Source organism: Lampetra fluviatilis, chromosome 60, assembly GCF_964198595.1.
Source record: "Lampetra fluviatilis chromosome 60, kcLamFluv1.1, whole genome shotgun sequence".
Classification (NCBI taxonomy): domain Eukaryota; kingdom Metazoa; phylum Chordata; class Hyperoartia; order Petromyzontiformes; family Petromyzontidae; genus Lampetra; species Lampetra fluviatilis.
Genome location: NC_136334.1, coordinates 8,340,963 through 8,365,404, shown reverse-complemented (window position 1 = coordinate 8,365,404; position 24,442 = coordinate 8,340,963). Strand labels below are relative to the sequence as shown.

General features: G+C 48.9%; 1 protein-coding gene across 1 annotated transcript in view; it reads right to left on the bottom strand.

The window, feature by feature from the left end:
* The window catches only part of CDKL5 (cyclin dependent kinase like 5), a 39,733-nt gene extending 15,494 nt beyond the window's left edge, over nucleotides 1-24,239 (bottom strand). Inside the window, exons 1-4 of the mRNA XM_078881138.1 lie at nucleotides 24,197-24,239; nucleotides 19,984-20,193; nucleotides 15,024-15,058; nucleotides 297-342 (exon numbers count right to left, since the gene is read on the bottom strand). Coding sequence (XP_078737264.1) covers nucleotides 297-342; nucleotides 15,024-15,058; nucleotides 19,984-20,044 — 142 coding nt within the window. The 5' untranslated portion in view covers nucleotides 20,045-20,193; nucleotides 24,197-24,239. The remainder of the gene's footprint in view (nucleotides 1-296; nucleotides 343-15,023; nucleotides 15,059-19,983; nucleotides 20,194-24,196) is intronic.
* Nucleotides 24,240-24,442: the final 203 nt, after the last annotated feature.

Sequence of the window (24,442 nt, the reverse complement as noted above, 5' to 3'; positions counted from 1 at the left end):
ATCCACTTGGCAGCGAGGTGGTGGCCCAGAGGAAGGCGGTGCGGCAAGAGGGTTCGTGAGGCTGCGAGCGTTAACCCCCTCACATGCGCAGTGGGTTACCTCTGGGCTCTCTGGTTTTCTGCCACGCGAAGCCAAATTCTTGACGAATGGAATTGGCCAAACATCCCAATGTAGCAGCACCCTCTCGAAATAGTCAGTCTCGTGACTCGGTGAGGTTTTCCTGGGTGAACGAACGACAACTATGATGACAGAGAGTAGCAAACAGGTGTTGAATTATATTTAATAAGCACGGGTACCTTCACTGTCTTTAAACTTCTTGATAGCCACAATCTCATTGGTCTCCTGCAAATAAACAAAGCATTTATTAAATTCGCTTGATCAAGAATTGGTTTAATACGTAGGATTTCGCGACCAATATCATCCATAATACAGGTTTTTTTTGGTTAGATGGCGTAAATTTAAATGCGTCGTTAAACCACAAATCTGGCTGCCGCCTGATGATGCTGGTTATAATTACTGGTAAAACGTCGTACTCGGATTGAAAATGTTGTGGATTTTCTCTCCAACACACCGGTGTGCTGTACTAGTATACAACACTATACACTACACTATACACTACACTATACACTAGTGCTGTACTAGTGACGAATTGTCACGTTCTGTTTACGCGACAACCCTTACTAGTTGGTTGTGTCGGGTGGTGGCGGGTTTAACGACACATTGATATTTACTCGATCCAACCCATTAAAAATCTGCATTATGGATGATCAAGAATTGCGTGTCTTTGCCACAGCGACCGGGAGATATTAAAGAAATATATGAGTTTCACGTTTACTTTGTTTAACCAGGCGAGAGGACTCCAAGAGGCCGGGACGAGTTTTATTTTCAAGAGGGAGCTGGGGCAATAAAGGTTTAATGTGTTTGTGTGATTTGTTTACCTTTCTTGAACTTTGCGCTCCTATCGTGCTTTTGTATTGTTTGATGTTGTAACGTTATTACCCCGTGCCCCGACTGGACATCTGTGAAGAGCTTTACAGCTCATCAGATTCCTCCAGTACGAATACAGATTCGGATATGATTGCTTTGTTTAAATCCCAATTAAGTTACTTGCCGTGACATTTTCGAACGTGGCAAATTTGGACCGCAACGCCCAGGACGGAATGGCCCACTGTTGCGAACGACATTGGGGGATCTTTAACGTCCGCCGTGATTGAGACGGCATGAATCTTACAGTTTTTACACCTGCAGTCATGATGTACGTATGCATGTTGAACTTGCTTCGCAGACCGTATTTAGCCAACTGTGCCTGGGTCTTCTTGGGGGTTATTTGATCATTCAAGAGGCTGGCTAGTGTGGGTTTGGTGAGGCTGAGGAGCATAGACGTGGGAATCACAGAGTACAGTACAACAATTTATTTTATTGCACTGCCCTCTGCTGCCCGCCATCTAGGCCCACAAAGTGGCAGAACCATTGTAACGACCCAGATGGATGATAAGTATGATTACAATGATGGGCTGCGTCGAGCCCTGACCAGATTCTGAACGTATGAGTGTGTTCTCTAACAACAGCAGCATCTGGCAGATTTTATCTCAGGGAGCTCATAATGACCGTGTCAAAGCCACTGAGCCAATATCGCTAAGATCCACTATTTAAGCCATAGAGCTGAGTGTGCATGTCTCTCTCTCTCTTGCAGAGGTTCACAAAGGCCATGTCAAAAGTGCCGAGTAAACAATGCAGATAAATACTGAGGAATTCAAATACACACTACAATATAATAATAGGCAGGAATCCTGGAAGAAGTTGATAACAAACCAGTTCCGTGCTAATGATAATAAGCACACGATAACAACTGAAAGGGCCGCACAGATCGTCTTCAGCAACCCACTTGCTGTACTGTCATGTGCTAGACACTGCACAAAGTTGATTTGAAGCTTTTGTGATTGCAGGAATCCATACTCTTTCGGTAAAGTCACGTAGATATCAAATAAAATACCCACGTGACTTTACCGAAAGAACCAAAGAGATCTGCACAAAGTGTTTAACCTGAGCAAGCATCACCGAGTCTCGAGATTATTTACGTCCGAGGGGGATAACGCTCAAAGCGCCGCGCAGTTTCACAAAACCCACTTGCCCTGTCATTCCCTTGGCCACCATTCGGGAGTTTCACAAAGCTACGTTTTGCTTCCTCGCCAACATGCGTCGACAGCTTTAGGGCCATCTTCTTGGTTCTTTCGGTAAAGTCACGTAGAATGGAAATAATAAAATAATAAAAATAAAACATAATAAAATAATTCTCACGACGTTTCGGCCACAACGCAAGTAGCCGTCCTCAGAGTCTCCTCGACAGACCTGTTCTCCACCTGAGGACGGCTACTTGCGTTGTGGCCGAAACGTCGTGAGAATTATTTTATTATGTTTTATTTTTATCATTTTATTATTTCCATTCTATGTGACTTTACCGAAAGAACCAAGAAGATGAATCCCTGCAGTCACGAAAGCTTTAAATCGAGTTTTAGGGCCGTTGCTCGTGAAAGACCACCCAATCTAAACAGACACGGTCGGAGTTCAGCAGGTGCAGCGTTGCGAGTCGACAATTATTTAATTTCGTGCTGCCCTCTACGCGCGACCCCTGAAACCCCTTGAGATCCATTAGCGGAGGGCGCCCAAGAGGTGAGAGTCCCCAGTCTTTAATCAGCAACCCTTAACAAAGACGACGACGCCGCCGCCGCCAAACACAGCAGGGCCGTGACTGGTGGTGGCACAAGGGGATCCATTTCGATACTTAATACTTTCCAGCGGCGTAACAATGCACACGAAAAAAGAAGCGAACGCACTTCCCGGTGGCACAGTTGCTCCCTGGCAACCGGTTGCAGAGGCGTCCACACATACGATAGATTCAGTTGCACGCAACCGAGTTGCGCCACTGACTGCTCAGGCATGGATCCGGCCAGAGAGCACGAGCACTTCCACTTCTGCAACTCAATCCACATTGCTGGACATTGGAATGCGATTACAGTACCAGGATATTTGTAGTGATATTTATTTATTTTTACAGCGTTGCTCACATGTCCGGATTGCCACATTAATAATTTCTATAAATTGATGAATTCAAGCAGAATTTCACCTTTAATCATCACCATTATCCGTTCAGTCTACCAGAATGACCGTTTAATATACTGCGGCCCAGTGGATCTGGGAGTTTGTGAAAAAGCATTTCTTTTGCACAGATTTTTGCGTTTAGTTTTGTTGTCCTTTCCCCCACACGTCCAATTAGCACGGTTGGCTACACACTGTGCGAAAGAAGTTCAACATACGTACATCCATGCTGTGTTCAACCGCTATACTGTAGATTAACACGTAACACCCAGTCCACCACCCTGCAGGTCACCTCACTTATATCTACCTCGCCTGGTATGAGGGAGGCCGTGGGTTCGATCCCGGCCCTGACGCCTGCTGTAATATTTGGAGTTTGCGTGTTTCTCTCCCCGTGGCAGCGTGGATTTTTATCCAGGTCCTCCGGTTTTTCTCTCCACATTTAAAATCAACGTCACACGTTTAGAGTATTTGGCTGCTATGAATTTCCACGTGATGATAACCCACTTGGTTGAGCTATCATTTGCTGTAGTGAGGTCGCTTCTGAAAAAGAGCTGAATAGCTCAGTGGGCCGTACCTGGTCAAATAATAAGAGTTCAGTTGTCTGCTTCTTCCCTTGCACCGTTCCACACTTTTGGAATTCCCTCCCATCGGCTCTTCACCTCTCATGCTCTTTCTGTAAACTTGCTCAATTAAAAAAAAAGTGTTTACTCTTGTCTGTGACAACCCCGACACGCCGTTCGTTTCCGGATAATTTGACGCGTTTGGGGCCTTTGGGCAACAGTGTGACAAGGAATTGGTTTTACCCTTTCTGGAAATAAGTACTGTTCGTCTTTTGGCGTTCTCTGGTCTGACACTGGTGAGACTAGGACATAAGGAAGACTGTCTCTGGTGTAGGCCAATCAGTTTCACAGACAATGCATTTCTTACCAGAGCATGTTTGTTTGCATGCTCACCAAAAGTACGTGTGGTTTGTGCAGACTTGATTCCTTGCAAAAGGTTTGTATTTGGTGTTTGAACATCTTAACACCAGTTTTATTGCCAGACTGAGTAAAACTCCATTCTTATTTTTCTGTACTTTAATACCACCAACAAAGGCCCCACGGTATAGTGTGAAAAGGGCGGTTTTATGCAGTAGCAGTAGTAGTAATAATAACCGCTTCTGACTTGTGTAAAGTCCACAGACAGCCAATCACCATGCGAGGCCAGGGGCCAACGACAGCAGGATTGGCATGAGAGCTGTGTGTGCACGTAAAGAACGTGACATTATATCATCATTACTACTATTACGTTTGTTTACCCAGGAAAGTCTCAACGAGTCTCAAGACTCCTTTTCAGGACGCTCCTGCTAAATGTGTTTTTCAGTAGAGCGAGATGTTGCTCTCTGTAATCTCAACCGAGCCATTTGCATTGGGTTGCTTGGCCAATACCAGTTACATTGTGTACCCTCTCAACACACACACATAAACACAAAGATCCCCCATATAGCCTATAACAGACTGTTGGGGCAAGTGTTGTTAGCGAGCACCTATGAAGGCTGGCACAGCACACGAGGGGGTGGGTGGCCAGCATCACGCCCAGCCGCCTTTGTCTCCGCACCGGCGATGTTTTCACACCGCACCAGGTACTCATTTGAGGCTGAGTCGAACTAGGGGAGGCTCAGGACCGGTTCAGATAATCGTCACTGGTGTTGGCCATGGGCGGAAATCGAACTCGGGTCTCTGGGTTCGTAGTGCAGCACGCTAACCGCTACACTACCGCTCCCCGCACACAGACACACACTCGCTCACTCACTCACTCGCCCACTCGTTCACGCACTCACTCACTCACACTATGCACAACAGGGAGAGAACATACAATCCGCGTGCAGAAGGACGCCTGGACCAGGACTCAAACCCAGGTGGTTCTTGCTGCGAGACACGAGTGCTGCCACTGCACCATCCTGGTCTTTGCCCACAGATAAGAGAGATGACGGCGTTGCCCAGAAGCTTCCCGTTGGCTGCGTGGCTCAGGTAGTGGCAGTAACGCGATCCGGGGCAGATTTTACGCTCGACTTCCCCGCTTTTGACGCCCGTGTAGCAGTCGCTCAAGCGAGACGCAGCCAGGCTCCCGTTCCCAGCGCCCGGATAGTGAAAGTCTAACCCTGGCAACCACGCGCAGACGCTGCCCTCTGCCTGCGCTGTCGGAAAAGATGATGAACACCCTGTTCTGAAAGACCCAACGCAGATAGATCCCTGGGTTTAATATTCCACAAAGCACTATGGTCCACCCTAAACTATGGCCAATGCGGATGCCTGATGCAAAAATAGAAAATTTAAAACTCTTCAGGAGTAGTGCGACCATGGTCATCCAGAACAGATCGTACAACGTATAATGACGCAATGCCCCGATCCACAAACACGAAGGAGACGTGGCAGTGATGATACACTCCGCTGTCCCTGATGCGGTTATCTGGAATGAACGCCTGAATGTGAAATTGTAGTTGTTGCTTTGCATCTACATCAGCCGTACAAAAGACCAAGGGAGAAGGAGAAGGGAGATGAAGACGAAATGTGTCACGGAAAGTTTGTTTATTTCTTTCTCTGATCCAGGAGACTAAATGGAAAACAATTAGAAATTATATTTCGTAAAGTACAAATTTCCTAAAAGAAGAACATTTTCAACCGGTTCATATTCCCCGCTATGATGAGGATCAGAAACACAGATAATGATGAAGAATATGGAACACAAGTAAAAAAGTACGCGAAATATATTGCTTGCAATGACACCGAGAGCCAGGGGAATGGTGTAGATGAGACGCTATATAAATACATGAGGGGGCTTGAGTGGGACGTTGCGACAAGGGGCGATGGCCGGTGGTCGAGACAAACGATGGAACGGGTGTCAAAGCAGAGAATGCGCCCAAGAGGATTGTCAAGGAGACGGACCAATGAGACCAGCTCATGAGCATCAATGAGACGGGTTGTTGCATCGCGAGACCTTGAGAGGGGTGTCGCAGTGACGAGACGTTAACTACCTCGCCTGGTATGAGGGAGGTCGTGGGTTCGATCCCGACCCTGATGCCTGTTGTATATTTGGAATTTGCATGTCTTTCTCCCCGTGGTCGTGTGAATTTTTCTCCGCGTCCTCCGGTTTTTCACTCCATATTTAGAAACATGCACTTAAGAGTAGTTGGCTGCAATAAGTTTCCACATCATAATGCCACTTCATTGGGCTACCATTTGTGACGAGGTCGTTTCTGAAAAAGCACGATATTGCTCAGTGGGCCTTATCTGGTAAAATTAAAAAATGTTTAATATTTTAAATGGTTGACAGATGGCAATGCTTTGGGGAGGCCTGCATCCAGAAGTTGATAGTTCATGGTTGACGATCATAACAAAGTAGATGGCACTACAAATGTTAATCTAAGTTGCTTTAGTCTCTTCCACGCATCATTTCCGTACCCGATGGACACACACGGTTTAGATACTCAACTTAATAATAATTACTTACTGACCCAGGAAAGCCAGACTGGGCCCATACTCCACTTCAGGAGAATCCTGCAATGGGATGTTTGGCCAACACCAATAACATTGTATGCTTTATCAGCTATGAGAGGAAATAGGAGAACCTACAAAAACCCCATATGGAACAAGGCGAGAACATACAAACTCCACTCAAAAAGATGCCCCAGTCAGAAATCGAAACGAAGTTATTCTTGCTCCGAGCCACGGTGCCACCCTGTCTTGGTATATTCAAAGAACGGGTGCCCTTACTCATCCCCTACGTTAGCTCACACACGCTTCATTCCTACTCTTGTCCGTCATCCAAAACCAACTTACCAGCATGAGCTACAGCGGCTGGAACTTGAGGCATCATCAACAGGCCGCGTGCGCGCACGTACGCACGCAGGCAGGCACATAGCGATTGCAGCTGTCCGCCAATTGGTACGGGTTCAACCAGGTAAAGTTTAACTGTTGTGTTGGCCGACTCTCTGAGTTGCATTACATTTCTAATTTTGGACAGATGGGGCGTAACATCATTGTAAGACTAAAAGAACACCAAAGAAATATTAAACTATCTCAAACACAACTGTCGGCAGTGGCAGAACATGCTTGCCAACAGGGACACTCAATTGATTTTGATAACGTTGAAGTGTTGTGTAAAACTAATTACTACTGGCAAAGACTAATTAGAGAATCCATTGAAATTGAGAGAAACAGAAATAACTTTAATCGCTCAGACAGCTGCAGACTTAGTGCGGCCTGGAAGCGTATTATTAAATAATACATATTACAATTCCTTATAGGGGAAACAAACACTAATTAACTGATTACTAACGTAGCATATAATTACAATAACACACATTACAACTGATTACTAATCTACAACTCACATCGTAACAATTGCCTGATGACCAATCTAGTATATAATTCATTTTGCACATTCTTGTATGACATGTTTTTAGGTGTTTTTTTGTGTTTTAAATATTTACTATATGAATTTGGAATAAATAAACATTCAAATAGACAAAAATAATTATCCGACTTTAAAAAGTTACTGTATTTACTGTACCGTACTTAACACACCAATCCCAAAGACTCTGCATGGGGTGATGTATATGGTGCAGTATTTTCATTGTTTAAGTTATGTGTCGTGTATAATGTACCGTATATATTATTTGACACTGAAATCAAGCATGGATATTAGTTTTGTCATGCACATGGTGCCGATTGCCGGACTGGTTACAGCCTTTGGAGCGGTTTTGACGGTTTCGCCGGTTTCGCCGGTTTCGCCGGATCGGCCCGCCGAATAATTCTGGAAGCCAGATAATTGCGGGCCGGATAAGCGATGATCACAGCTGTAATTAAATTATCATTATTTTTCATGATTTTGAGCCGCGCGCGGCGAGCGAGACTGTTCCTAGCAAGCGCGGGGGTTCGATCTACGCTCGCGTGAGAAATACTTTCGTTGCAAAGGTCTCTTGTCACGGAAGCCAGCGAGGACAAGAAGGTGGATGAGAATGGAACGCGACGAATAATAATATCGCGCGGTCAATCCTCTCAATCCTCTCAGTCCTCTCAGTCCTCTCACGGAACGCAGCGGTCTCCGTTGACGCGGCCAGGGTTGTACCGCCGGCGGAAAGGTGAGCCGAGCGATTGAAATATGATTTATTCATGCTAAAAATACACGGACACCACCCCTGAAAGATCCTAACATGGATGCTCGCGGGCAAGAGTAAATATGCCAGGGGCTGCATTTGGCAGCGAGCTTGCGATGTTAATCCTGCCGGGTGGCGTTGTGCTCAGAGCACTCGACGCGCAAATTGAAAGGTCAGGGGTTCAACTCCTGGGTCAAGGCTTGACAGCAGCCAATCATTAAAATCATGATCACCATACAATTAGCAACATCAGCAGCAGCATCTTCATGATTATCCCAAAGATGTTGATAAATCGAGTAGCACCACCTTGTTTGGAAGTTTGTTATATGAAAGCCATGGTCCCATTGGCAAAAACTCATTGTCTTTGGCACAGCCATTTTGAACTAAGTGAGAGCGAAACCCAGACTCAGGACATAAACCTAGAACTCAAAGGTGCTGGCTCAATGTCTCCAAGACAGCATAGAGAAGGGAGGGCATAACTGTGGCCAAGAAGACCCAGACGAGAGGCTGGGTAGCTTCCACAAAGCATCATGCAGCTGATGAATATATGCCACTGCACTGATTCGGAGTGAGACCTTTGCTGCCAAACTGGAGTTAGTCATAAGCACACTGAATGTAAACTTCTGCACCCTCTGCACAACTGCCCCATAACTCATGGGAAGTTGAGGGGATCGAGTATTTGATGACATAAAATACACCGGCAGGTGCTTAGTTTTGGTGGGGCTGATGGTAAGGCCCATCTCTTAGTGGCATACTCCAGGTTCAGCAGCAGAGTCTCCAACTCCTTCTCAGAGTGAGCAGCAATCACCAGATCATCAACAAACGTAACATGGTTGACCAATAGGGAGCCTTTCCTTGACTGCACCCGGGCATCGTTCAGCCTCCCACTGTATTTGTACCAGATGTAAATTCCTCTGGTACAGCCATGAAAAGATTCTCGAACTACGTGGTCAAAGATGATGCCAAATAATATGGGAGCCAAGACATCCCTGACTCCCAGCTGTGCAGCTTTACCTGGGCCTACCCACAATCAGGGTCCTTAATTATCCTGAGCAAAGGGTCAGCGACCCTGAAACAATGAATAATAACCAAGTGCCCTTGCCTATTGATTGTATCATAGGCCTTGACCAGATCAGTAAAGCAGGGATGTAGCTCCCATTGAAATTCCCTACACATGCGCACATGAACACACACAAACACACAGCAACCGAGGCTTACGGTGCGAAATAAATTCAACAAGCATACAAACCCAGGATTTCAGCAGTACTGGCTCAGTGTATTGGGCACGGCCATTTGCGAGCCCCCTCGAGTAACTGCCAGCAAAGCTCATCACTCTCCATCTTCCACACAGGCACGTGTGTGTGGATGTTTGTCAAGCTGCCAGGGACGTCCTCTCAGGCAATTGACTCGGCAGCAATGGAGCTGCAAAGGCACGGGGGGAGCCTCCTGCTGCTGCTGCTGCTGCGCTCTCTCTTCAAGCACGGCAGGACATGGGGACGTGGGCATCCTGGCATTCAACGGCAATCCGCCTCCTCAAGGGCTCACCCCGCCACGCACCGTTACCCCCAGAGTAAATAACCGAGAGAGCAAACGAGCGTACGCTATAAACGAGTGCGTGTATTTGTGCGAAACCCAATGTGGGGGAGTGTGTGGTGTAGTGCTGCGAACCTGGCGGTCAAAGTTCGATTCCTGGCTATGACTAGGCCTCCCCGTAGATTTACTCAGCCTGAAATAAGTGCCTGGTGTGGTGTAAAAACATCAGCGCTGGGGAGACATAGTTGGTTCGGAGCGGTGCTGGCCTCGCCACATTCTCATGCTCCTTACCAGCCTTCATAGGTGCTTGCAAACAGCAAAAGTCTATGTTGGCTACATGGGGGATCTTTGTCTGTTTTTAGGTTAGGTCAATCAATTCTGAACCATGTATGTGTGTATATGTATACAGAATGAGAATAAAAATACGTATTTATACAATTGTAAAAACTATATATGCTTATGTTATTTGTGTATACAGTATGTTTGTGCGTTTGCCTCCGGAAGTATTAACGTGTGCACGTATATGTGCATATTTTTGTGTGTGTGCAGTGGTGAGCAGTAATTTAGCGGTTAGCGCGCTCCGCTACGAACCCGGCAACCCGAGATCGATTCCCACTCATGGCCAACACCAGTGACGATTATCTGTACCGGTCCTGGGCCTCCCCTAGGTCGACTCAGCCTCAAATTATTTATTTTTGCGGTTTGTAACCATGTCACTGGGGAGACAAAGGCGGCCGGGCGTGGTGCTGGCCACCCACCCCCTCGTGTGCTGTGCCGGCCTTCACAGGTGCTACTCGCTTACAGCACTTGCCCCTACAGTCTGTTACAGGCCGCTATACGAGGGATAGGTTTGTGTTTGGGTGTGCAGTGTATTTTGACACGCAGGTGGTGGGGGAGCAAAGTGGTGCACCTGCAATTACGTCAGTCGGTTAACCCTAACAACACCTGGGGGTCTGTCCCTCGACTTACTGCCAAAGAGGCTTCTACACTTCACGTGACGGCCTCAACGTGGAACTGGCCTGGCACGAGCGCCGTGGTGACATCATCGTTGCTTCGTGAATGGCGGTGTCTGCTGCTGTTGTGTGTGGGGCGGCTCAGTGGTTTGCGCACCGCTTTACGACTTGAGTTTGATTCTTGGCCACAACCAACATCAGCGGGCGAGTGGTAACACAAACTCTCCAGGACCACGCCTAGGTCGACTCAGCCTTAAATAGCTACCTGTTGTGATGTGTAAAATATTATCACTCGTGCACATTCTGACCTTAATAGGTGCTTAGCAGCATTACTCCCAATAGTATATATATGCTACAAAGGAAGATCTTTGTCTTTTCTATACATGTGCGTATGTGTTTATGTATCTGTGTCTGCATGTGTATTCATAGATGTGTGCATACGTATGTTTAACTTCTTTGCACCGTACGTAGCCAACCGTGGTCAGGATTAGGGCAAGTTCTGTCATGGTGAGGGATAGTGTCTAATAGGCTAGTTCGGTTAGGGTTAGGGCAAGGGACACTGTCTAGTTCTGTTAGGGTTAGGTGTTAGGGTTCGTTTGCCCGGTTTCAGAGTTAATGGTCGTGCTCGCATTACAACGGGTAGCGCCGTTTAGCCACACCACTCTCGCCTCTCTTCCTCCGTCACCGGGCACTGCACCCTCTTCGCCATCTGTTCCACCTATTGCTTGCGGCTTTCAGAGCGGCACCATCCATCGGTGTTGCTGCCAGCGCTGTAAGCCGAGCCCCGGAGCTCGCGGAGCTCACGGGCACAGGCAGAGGGTGAGGGGGGGAGGGTGTTGTTGACATTCCTCGTGTCGCTGTAGCGATGGCCCCCCTCACACTCTCCCCTCCGCCCTCACCCCTCCCCCACGCAGAGAGGTCACGCTTTGCAACTGTTGACTGGAAGTCAGGGGTCTCGTAACCTTCCCGCAAGGGTCATGGTTGCTTTTAATTAGTAAAGTCAACCGAAGGCCGGCCGCCCGATTGGTCGCTTAAAGCCGACTTCCAATCAGCAGCCGCAGTTCCAATGGGGGACAGGGAAAATTCAGGCTTGCAGTGTTAATTTTGTTTGACAAAATTCGTGATAAAAAATATTCATCCACCAAGTTGTTGTTTTATATTTTAGTCAATGGTGACTATGAGTGCACTGAAATCGTCGAGCGTGATTATGACTACAACTACCCATACACTCTCTGTCGACCAGGCTAAACATACATAAACCAAATCTACACGTCCAAGACCCGACTGAAACGCTGCACGCCTGTGATGATTCAACCCCTGCCCAGAGCGACCTGACGAATTGTCTCGATTCAAAATTCGATTATTCTGCCTTGTTTATATATTTGTGAATATGGCCCGTCACACGTTTGCTCCATTAGACCACATGTACATCGGCATTTTTACGTTACCAAGGTAAGGCCCACTGAGCTATCATAGCTCTTTCTCAGAAGCGACGTGGCTATCACAAATGATAGCTCGACGAAGTGGCTTATCACGTGGATATTTATACTCGCAGCCAAACACTCGAAACGCATGTTTCTAAAAATCACACGCAAATCCCATCTGTCAATTCATTGCTGGATGAGGGCATCCCTCACACACCGTGAGGGGAGTCGAAGTTATTTGAGCATACTTCACCACGCTGGTCAGTGCGGGCCAGTGCGTCAGGGACCACAATACAGTACAAAAAAAATATTCCTGCTGTTCACCCAGTTGTCGCTCCGCAGCTGCCTATAACAATCTGTTTCGCGAGCGGCGGTCGCTCTAACCAAGCCCGTCTCTCTCTAGCGTATGGCAAGTCTGTGCAAAACACACGCCCGAGTTTAAGTCTGAGCCACGCAATAGCTTCGGGAGTTGGCGCGAAAAATATCGCTCAGTCCGCCGGAGAGCGGGCGTAGGATGCAGTTGGTTTCGATATGGTGGCTGCGTTGTCTGGTTCGGGTGGGCCACAGTCACACTGTGGGCCATCCTTAATTCTCCCACTTGTGGAGGGGGGAGTGTGGGCACAGCGACCAGTTGGTGTTCTCAAGCGGTTAATGGAGCACCGTAGTTTTCGTGGCAGATCAAAGCTGTGCGGAGCAATGGTGAGGTCGTCCATGAGGATTTTATTTGGGGCCTCCGCAGAAATCCATATGAAAGCCTCATCGACGACCCTGCCATTGCAGTGACACAGCTTAATTCTGCCAAGCTTCCGAGACCTGGGCGAGTGTTTTTGCACGCAATATGCAACCGTGGATAATCGGCTGTCATATGCCCAAGTTGATGGGGTGTATCTATCTGACCGCGTGTCACAGTGGTGGGTCTCCTCCAACTCACAATTGGAGAGTGGCGAGGTAAAATACTGGCCCTGGGGGTGACTCGGCTCATCATTAACATCATCATCCCTATGCATTTTTTCAACAAGCCCAACTCTACTGATGAGACCCAGAAAGTTAAAACCAGCCCATAATCTGCCTGCTTTAATAAATTCTGCTTGGTAACATCGGTCTGGAAAGCCAAATAGACTGATCGTTTGAAACATAATTTTTTGGAAATGTGGAGACAGAACCGGATGTGCCACCCAGCTTCTATTTGCCATGCCCAAGCTTCCAATGAACTGCAATACTTTGTGCCAAGTCAACACTTCCCGTCCGATGTAAAGACCGGCTCCTGCTATAGGAATGTGGAATTTACAACGCTGGTTCAGACCCCCCCCCACCCCCCATGGAGATGAAAGCTACCCCACGCTCGCTTGAACAAGGAGACGCTGACTTTGACTGCCAGACCAAATGGTCGCATTGTATTACATCGATCCGTTCTGAAAATAGCCGCGGTGGCAAACAGACAGCTTGAATGTCCCTATGCTCTGTCACCGCAAATCGGGCTGCAAGGACATGAGTAGAGAATTAAAATATACTAATGCTGCAAAGACATTAGTTTAGAATTTAAATATACTAATGCTGCAAGAACATGAGTAGAGAATTAAAATATACTAATGCTGCAAGAGCATGAGTAGATAATTTAAATATACTAATGCTGCAAGGACATGAGTATAGAATTTAAATATACTAATGCTGCAAGGACATGAGTATTGAATAAAAATATAGTAATGCTGCAAGGACATTAGTATAGAATTTAAATTACGATGACGCTATCAAATGAAATCACTGTACATTTGGCATTCACACTACTCTTATAGCACTATTATGAAGGAATGTGCTGTCTCACAGACAATCATTTTAAGTCGTTTCATGGATATGGGTGGGGCAATGTTGCTATGCGTAATTCCAAATGCGGTATTTTGTGGATACAATTTCAAATTTGGCATATTTAGACCACGAAGCCAGCACACGATGAGCCAACTTTTTTTCCGATGGCATCACCGGATCTTTCACGTGAACCCCGAATCGGACAGCAGGCGGCATTAATGGTAAATACACACCAGTGTTAACCAGGGCAGTCGTTGCATCCCAACCGCGAACCTCCGTAACAAGCGACCAACGCGCTACCACCAGGACACGTCGCTGCCCCATCATCAGCGTGCCAGGGAATGCCCCCCCAGAAGACGACGTCACATAACTACTTCTGAGATTATTTCGACAGGCATCCCTCGCCCAACATTATTCGGGGCTCCGTACTTCTCCACGCGCCGTGCCGCAGAGACGCTGGTCACACGGCAGAGTCAAACCAACCGTGATGATTCTCACAACCAAATTTCATGGTCTGCTTTGTTGTGCAGTCAATGTTGGCCCGGCGGAGACCATCAACTGGCTACACTTGAATACCCGGTTCAATTATTACCCAGTCTACGTGATTCCACGCGTTTCTATGACACTGGTTTAAGTCTCTAGGCGAGTCTATGGATCTCTATTAGAGTCGATCGGTATATGTAAGTCTTTGGGCTTCTTTGTATGTCTATGGGTATCTACGCAAGTACATGGTGACTGGCCTGAGACCGCCAACTCACGATACACTTGAGAATCCGGTTTAATCACAACTTGGTCTTTGTGAGTCCATGGGCTTCAATAACAATCTTTACGTTTCACAATGAGTCCATGGGTCTCCATGGAGGTCTAAGGGTATCTACGCACGTAGCTGATGACCGGGTTGAAACATCGGCTCGCGAGACTTGAGAACCCAGTTTAATCACGGGTGACTAAAACCTGGATTCAAAGCTGGGCACTCGGTGGTGGCACCCCAGTGTCTCCAACACGGCCATTATGAACCCCTTAGCCACCCGTCATCCACGTTCGTATCAGGTCTCACAGCAGCGCGGGGCAACTCACCTTATGTCGGCATTTCATAACCACTCCGTAGGCACCTACGTGGGAGAGAATGTGAGTGTTAATTATCTCATAGGATACATCACCGACAAACTAACACTTTCATCGTACCGCGTGGGTGAATGCACAGATGAACCGTTGATCTCGACCCAATACTCACACCATGGGAGACGGGCAAGGTGATGAGGAAACTAACAAAGAGACGGGTCGTGGGGGTTACTCGACCGTACTTCACCACGCTGGTCAGTACGGGTTGGTGAAGGCCGGGAGGATGGATATAGATGTGGCAGCATAGAAGTACAGCAATGGATGTTGCTGCACCACCCTTTACTGGCCACCAATGCAGTCTCACAGCCCTACGACCGGAGCCGCCCTCTAGGGTATACGGCGAATCAGGTGCGACTGCCCTGGGCCCCGCGCTTTGGGGGGAGGAGGGGCGCCACGCTTTGACATCATGGTGTCAGACGTAGCACTTCTGCCTTAGTTTGAAAGCATCGGGCGGGGGCCTATACGGTGGAATTTTGTCCGTGGCACCGCACTCCCCCTCCTTATGGATGGGCCCTGCCTATGCAACCGGTGTGGACATGGCGGTTACCCGTCCAAAGCACTATACAGCCTCAAGCCTGATTAGCTGCTCAGACACGATGAGATTACAAGAAGAGGCAAACGCGGTCCCGCTAAAGCCGCGTCGGCATCCTGATGCCGTCGTCCGCAAATTATTACACTGGAAGAGGAGTTCCACGCCAATCGCGACCAAACAAAGATCCCCGTATAGCCTTAACAGACTATTATGGCGAGTGCTGTTAACGAGCACCTATCAAGGCCGACACGGCACACGAGGGGGGTGGGTGGCCAATACCACGCCCGCCAGCCTTTATTTCCCAAGCGGCGATGTTTGTACACCGCATCAGGTACTCATTTGAGGCCGAGCCGACCTAGGGGAGGCCCAGCACTGGTTCAGATAATCGTCACTGGCCGTGAGCGGGTATTTAACTCAGGTCACCCAGATTCTTAGTGCAGCAACCGCTACTACTACCAAACCGCCACATCAAGGCACGCGTTTTAGAAAAGACAAAAACCACACAAGGTAGTAATTCATCACGAAACCGCTCGTGGCAACCACAAAGCTCAAGCCGAATTTACAAGTGTCTTCGTTTCGAAACTGGACCGGAGAAGAGTGATGCTTTGCGACTCAGAATAAGTCAAATTAAACGTGCACTCAAGAGAATTACAGCGGTAGATGTATGACGTTTAATGCCCTGAAAGGCTTCTGCACTCAATTCTTGTGTCGTTAATTTGTCGCTTTTTTTACTTGCCCCAAGCTTCAATGGTTATCTCTGCATCATCATCATCATCATCCAATTTATATACACTGCTGGATGAATACCTCCCCTCACGGCTCTGCGACACCGAAATTCACCTCACTCCTGCACAACAGCTGATCTTGTCGCTCCATCCCAAAGATGGGTGTCAAGATTTTTACAAAACCGCTCACCGATAGGAAAAAACGTGAACCATGACAAACCGGCTAATTGTGTGGAGGTGTCATGGGACCTCCTTTGCCAGTGTCAATATATAAGAATAGGTTTTCCCCTTTTTTCTGGCAACAAAACAGCTGTGTTAAGATGTAAAAACACCAAACTGACACCTTTTGCAAGGAATCATGTCTGCATTAACCACAGATACGTGTGGTGAAAATACAAAAAACATGCTATAATAATAGTGTTTTTCCCCTTTTTTTCTGGCAACAAAACTGAAACCTTTTTACAAGGAATCATGTCTGCATTAACCGCAATACTTGTGGTCAGAATGCAAAAAAAAACACTGATAATATATGCATTGTCCTTGAAACTGATTGGTCCACACCAGAGACGGCTTTCTTTAGAGCCTCGTCTCAATTGGCGCTAGACCAGACGACGCCAAAAGGCGTACAGCTCAAAGACAATGCTGCACTATCAAAGTAATGAGGGCTCTGGGTGAGCAGCTACATAATGGGACCTCCTTTGCAAGTGTCAAAATAGCTGTCTCTGGTGTGGACCAATCAGTTTCAAAGACAATACATATATTATCAGAGGTTTTTTTTGCATTCTCACCACAAGTATTGTGGTTAATGCAGACATGATTCTTGTAAAAAGGTTTCAGTTTGGTGTTTTAACATCTTAACACGTGTTTTGTTGCCAGAAAAACGGGTAAAACCTAATCTTATATTTACGTGTGGAGGTGGTTCACTTTGTCCGAGGGGGTTCATAACGGGCTGCATTAGAGCCAGGACCAGTTCAGACGTTGCTTGCAAATTCAGATAAAACACCGGGTCGCCTCGGCACAGCCACATTAAATGGGTTAATCCACTTGCCAATCAGCAATCGGTTTATCCAACCGAGGGCTGATTTCACAGGAAAACCGGTGCCACAGCTGCCATGAACCCCACGCGCGCACACACTGTGAACAAACGTCCATCACAACGTTGGAAAAACGTCCATTACGGCGATGAGACGATCTCTAAACACTGGGTCACTTCCTTCATTTGATCCTCATGGCGGTACCCCGGGGTACCAAATAATACGAAATGGCCGAGGCAATTAAATATTTTATTTCTGGGACACTATTTTTTCCAGGGGTGTACTTAACCAATCAATCCGAAATCTGTGCCACTCTGCGAAGTCGAAACGCAGCGAGGACGATTGCGCTGAAACCCTGAACGCTCGTACGCACCGGAGTGATGCATCGTGCACAGCTCATCGAGATGAGTCAATTGCCGCATCGCCGACCATCAACAGACTAAACATGACTGCATCACGGACATTATGCGAGAGCCGGGGTACTATGGCACCCAAGGGTAACGCCACGAGATTCATTTGGGACAGGGTGACGGCTCGCCGTGCTGCCCGGTGGCAATCTGGCCGAGGGCTTAGACCCCGAAGCGTAAGGATGCGAGTTCACACCCCAGTCTGGGTTTAACTTGGGCTGTCATCATCAATCATCATCATTCATCATCATTCATCATCATCAATCATCATCAATCATCATAACCAATCATTATCATCATCATCAACATCAATATCATCATCAATATCATCATCAATATCAGCATCAATATCATCAATACCAGCATCAATATTATCATCATCATCAATATCATCATCATCAATATCATCATCAATATCCATTATCATCTATATCCATCATCATCATCATTAATCATCATCAATCATTGTCGTGGTCATTATCATCACTCCCTGGGTTTGTTGGTAGGGATTCGATGATTTGTGCTCTTCGTAACCTGAATTATAACTACAATAGGAAATTAGACTCTAGCGCTACTCCTAACGCCAAACGCACGAGTCAACCAGACCTCTGTCCTAACCCTATTGACGCCAACCAAGGAAACATTTTCTCCAAACATTATAGCCAACCACACCCTAAGTGCTACACCAGATCACACTAGCCAAGCATACACTAGCACTACCCTGAACTCGAATTTAACTCACCAACCAGACCCTGTCACAGCCTCCAACACTCACCTTAATACAACCAGACCCTATCACTTCCCATACCCCTCAACCTAACTAACCAGACTGTCACTAGGCTTACCAATCACTCAACAAGATCATATCACTACCCAACACCAACCCTAACGTAACTCTACCCCATCATATTCTTAGGTTTTTTCGGTAAAGTCACGTAGGTAAAAAATTAAAATTAATAGAAGTAAAATAAAAATAAAATCACGACGTTTCGGAGGCAACACAAGCTTCCGAAACGTCGTGATTTTTATTTTACTTTTATTAATTTAAATTTTTTACCTACCTGACTTTACCGAAAAAACCTAAGAATATCTACCCCATCACTCACTCTCCCAAACACTCTACCGCAAGCCTAACCTAATGCCCTACCCCAAACAGCCCCTATCACTATCCCTACCCCTAACCCAACAAACTCAACCAGCCCTTATCACCACCCTGACCCTTTTACGATGCCAGATTAGGCTTCATAAACCACACTGCTCCACTGCTGCCATTGTACAGGCTGCTGCTGCTCTGTGCATGCTGCTGCTGCTGCTGCCGCTGGCGTCGTCTTATGTGTGTCTGTGTGTGTGTCTGTGTGTGTGTCTGTGTGTGTGTCTGTGTGTGTGTCTGTGTGTGTGTCTGTGTGTGTGCCGACGCCGCGTGCTTGCCGCCGCGTGTTTGCCACTTCACGGGTCACCTGGGTCTACAGTGGGCGGTTTGCAGAGTCGCAAACTGCGAGCATCGCTTCTGTACTCGACGGTGACTTTTACCGTAGTGCTACACTGCCACTTATTTATTTCACCATTTGCCTCCGCGGCTGACGGGAGACCGGGCGAAGGGGGGGCGGACTTGAGCAACAACTGCCAACGCGGTTGCGCCCGCGCGGCCATTCCCGGACAAAGTTGGCATCTCAAATCATCCTCCTCTACGCCAACTCTCTCGTGCAGTTCTTCTCCGTCGCATTTGGGGTCCGTGACGCTGAGGACCCGAGCGGTAGCGCGTTCGCTGCCTGTTGCAGAGGTTTGCGGTTCGATTCCGGCAGGCTGCCCCGGTTATTACCGCAGTGGGTGTATTAACCAAAACATAGCATGCTCTGTCTGCTTCACAGTGAATATTAGAGATCCTGTAGCGTTATATGAAAAGAGAAGGCCGTTGTCTACCGGCGTCAATCTGCCAAATTAGAAAAAGTACACCGCAAGTTACTCAATTGGGATTACAAGCAGCACCATTGCTTCCTACTTTCAAACTCGTGGAGGTCATGTCTTTAAAACATAGCGCCTTCACGAGAGCCTTGCTCTAGGACGGGAACACAAAGTGTAGGAAACTATTGCGATTAAGCGGCGCATGCAGTCACGTCCGGGCACAGGTGAAATAATAAACGGTCTCCTTTCTGCCTCCCTTTGACGATCCTTCTTCTCTGCAACATTTCCCCACGGGTTCGCATCCAGTCAACTCACCTTCTCCCACGATCTGCAGGAACTCGTATTTATTCATCACATTACTGCCCGGCAGCTTCATGAGTCATCCGAGGAGAAGGGGGAGACGGTGGTGGCAGCGGCGGCAGCAGCGGCGGCGGAGCGACGGTGCCGAGCTGGTCTCTCTCGCACGGCGGCAGCGGCGGCGGCGAAGTCTCCCCCCCTCCGCTTGCGACACGAGACGTGGAGCAGCTGTTGGGGGGGGCAGTGTGGCACACACACAAAGAGAGTCATTCTCGTGCCGGTTGGCCCCCTACCCCCATTCACGGGCGCCGATCGGCAGCATCAGCAGCAGCACGGTGGTGTTGGTGGCGGCGGTGGTGGCGGTGGTGGTGTTGGTGGTGTTGGTGGTGTTGGTGGTGGTATTGGCGGTGTTGGTGGCGGTGGCGTTGGCGGTGTTGGCGGTGGTGTTGGCGGTGGTGGGGTTGGTGGCGTTGGTGGTGGTGTTGGCGGTGGTGGTGTTGTTAGTGGTGTTGGCGGTGTTGTTAGTGGTTTTGGCGGTGTTGGCGGTGGTGGTGTTGGCGGTGTTGATGTTGGCGGTGTTGGCAGTGTTGGTGGTGGTGTTGGCGGTGGTGGTGTTGGCGGTGGTGGTGTTGGCGGTGTTGGCGGTGTTCGTGGTGGTGATGGTGTTGGTGGTGTTGGTGGTGGTGGTGGTGGTGGTGTTGGTGGTGTTGGCGGTGGTGATGGTGTTGGTGGTGTTGGTGGTGTTGGCGGTGTTGGTGGTGGTGTTGGTGGTGATGGTGTTGGCGGTGTTGGTGGGTGTTGTTGGTGGTGTTGGCGGTGGTGGTGTTGGCGGTGTTCGTGATGTTGGTGGTGGTGTTGGTGGTGTTGGCGTGCCAACAGTCGTGGCGGCGAGCTGCTCGCCGTTCGTGGAGGCGGTGGGAGCCAATGCAACCAAAGAGACTTCAACTTGCAGCGCGTCGCGAAGTAAACCTGTTAAGCGTCGTGGGTTATGTGCGCCTCTTTATTTTTATCTAAATATTAGTTTGTTATTTATTGCGTTTCAACAGGAGCCCGGTACAGAACACAAAACGAGACGCGGTGAGGAGGTTACAGAAGATCCGCGAGCCTCAGTCCTGAACGCCGTGCACACCTCTGGGTTTAAAGCGGAGGAGGAGGGGGGAGTGGGCTCGCCACATTTTTAGGATTCGTTTTAACCTGCGGCTGAGCACAAGCCCACATGCCCAAAAACGGCAAGCAGCCAGCAACACATTTTGCTTCCGCCAGGTAAGGCCGACGGAGCTATGCAGCTCTTTGTAAGAAGTCACCTGACCACAAATAACAGCTCGACACACAGTGGCTTATCACGTGGACATGTCGAGCAGCCAAATAGTCGTAAACGCGCGACGTTCACTCGAAATGTGGAGGGCAAAACCGGAGGACCCGAAGAAAAATCCACGCGACCATGGGGAGAGAGACACGCAAACTCCAAATATACAGCAGCAGCAGGCGTCAGGGTCGGAGTCGAACCCACGACCTCCTGTAGACCAGGCGAGGTAGTTAACATCTCACCACGGAGAGAGAGAGACACGCAAACTCCAAATATACAGCAGCAGCAGGCGTCAGGGTCGGGATCGAACCCACGACCTCCTGCATACCAGGCGAGGTAGCTAACATCTCCTAGCCACCGTGATGATGATGATGATAGAGACACGCAAACTCCAAATACACAGCAGCAGCAGCAGGCGTCAGTGTCGGGATCGAACCCACGACCTCCTGCGTACCAAGCGAGTTAGTTAACATCTCCTAGCCACCGTGATGATGATGATGATGAGAGAGACACGCAAACTCCAAATACACAGCAGCAGCAGCAGGCGCCAGGGTCGGGATCGAACCCACGACCTCCTGCAGACCAGGCGAGGTAGCTAACATCTCCTAAGCCACCGTGATGATGATGAGAGAGACACGCAAACTCCAAATATACAGCCGCAGCAGGCATCGCTAGGGTCGGGATCGAACCCACGACCTCCTGCGCACCAGGCGAGGTAGTTAACATCTCCTAGCCACCGTGATGATGATGAGAGAGACACGCAAACTCAAAATACACAGCAGCAGCAGGCATCGTCAGGGTCGGGATCGAACCCACGACCTCCTGCGGACCAGGCGAGGTAGCTAACATCTGGCCACTGCGGCGCCCATCAAATCAAACGGCACCATCAGCGTTGTAGCGGAGAGGATTTAACACGTTTCTTAAACGGTGCAAGGTCGCCGTTGCCGTTTTTATTATTCAGAGAGAATTTGAGGAGGAGAGAAAAGAGAGGGAAGGGAATTTGCAAAGCGGAGGAGCAGTGGATGAGGTAAGAAGCAGACAGATGTGGAGACCGGTGACGAGGTGAGACTTGTAACGAGGTGAGTGAGACGAGGTGAGTGACACGAGGTGAGTGACACGAGGTGAGCTCAGTAACGAGGTGAGTGACACGAGGTGAGTGAGACGAGGTGAGTGACACGAGGTGAGCTCAGTAACGAGGTGAGTGACACGAGGTGAGTGACACGAGGTGAGTGACACGAGGTGAGCTCAGTAACGAGGTGAGTGACACGAGGTGAGTGAGACGAGGTGAGTGACACGAGGTGAGCTCAGTAACGAGGTGAGTGACACGAGGTGAGTGACACGAGGTGAGTGACACGAGGTGAGCTCAGTAACGAGGTGAGTGACACGAGGTGAGTGACACGAGGTGAGTGACACGAGGTGAGTGACACGAGGTGAGCTCAGTAACGAGGTGAGTGACACGAGGTGAGTGACACGAGGTGAGTGACACGAGGTGAGCTCAGTAACGAGGTGAGTGACACGAGGTGAGTGACACGAGGTGAGTGACACGAGGTGAGTGACACGAGGTGAGCTCAGTAACGAGGTGAGTGACACGAGGTGAGTGACACGAGGTGAGTGACACGAGGTGAGCTCAGTAACGAGGTGAGTGACACGAGGTGAGTGACACGAGGTGAATGACACGAGGTGAGCTCAGTAACGAGGTGAGTGACATGAGGTGAGTGACACGAGGTGAGTGACACGATGTGAGTGACACGAGGTGAGTGACACGAGGTGAGCTCAGTAACGAGGTGAGTGACACGAGGTGAGTGACACGAGGTGAGTGACACGAGGTGAGTGACACGAGGTGAGTGACACGAGGTGAGTGACACGAGGTGAGTGACACGAGGTGAGCTCAGTAACGAGGTGAGTGACACGAGGTGAGTGACACGAGGTGAGTGACACGAGGTGAGTGACACGAGGTGAGCTCAGTAACGAGGTGAGTGACACGAGGTGAGTGACACGAGGTGAGTGACACGAGGTGAGCTCAGTAACGAGGTGAGTGACACGAGGTGAGTGACACGAGGTGAGTGACACGAGGTGAGTGACACGAGGTGAGTGACACGAGGTGAGCTCAGTAACGAGGTGAGTGACACGAGGTGAGTGACACGAGGTGAGTGACACGAGGTGAGTAACGAGGTGAGCTCAGTAACGAGGTGAGTGACACGAGGTGAGTGACACGAGGTGAGCTCAGTAACGAGGTGAGTGTAACGAGGTGAGTGACACGAGGTGAGTGACACGAGGTGAGTGACACGAGGTGAGCTCAGTAACGAGGTGAGTGACACGAGGTGAGTGACACGAGGTGAGCTCAGTAACGAGGTGAGTGCAACGAGGTGAGTGACACGAGGTGAGTGACACGAGGTGAGTGACACGAGGTGAGCTCAGTAACGAGGTGAGTGACACGAGGTGAGTGACACGAGGTGAGCTCAGTAACGAGGTGAGTGACACGAGGTGAGTGACACGAGGTGAGCTCAGTAACGAGGTGAGTGTAACGAGGTGAGTCGCGATGTTTCGCGCTGCGAGTTGGCCGCCTCACAACGAGAAGCTTCGCTTTTAAAGGCGGCGGCAGCAGCCTGCAGCAAATCCCCGTGAAGAGGCTTTCTTGTACAAAGTTCCCACTTTATAAACAACAGCAGCAGCAAACACTCCAACAACAAGCACTCCAACAACAACAACAGCAGGGTGGCGCGAACCGGACGGCTGTCAAACTTTACACTCGCGTAGCGGGAGGCAAACAACATTACATTAAAATATAACGCCGCGTTAAATTACAAAACGAAAAACGTCCACAAGACGTGCTGGTTACTTCACGCGCTCGCCGCCTAAAAAGAGGAATTCATGTTTGCGAGTTTAATTGTTTTAAATCGTCGTTAAGATGTTTTGTTGTTTTACCTCAGCGAGCCCGGAGCCCACGGCTGAGGGAGTTCGCGTGTGGGGACGGGGGGGGGGCTACCCCGCGGTTCCCGCCATGCCCCGCGCGCGCCCCAACTCACGTGACCGGTGACGTCACCCGTGTGAACAGGAGGCGGGAAAGCGGGCATGGCGAGGCACGTGTCTCTGTCATTATGTCAAGATCGATACATTATGTCAAGATCGATACATTATGTTCAAGCTTTAGGCCCATTTGTGGAGTAACTG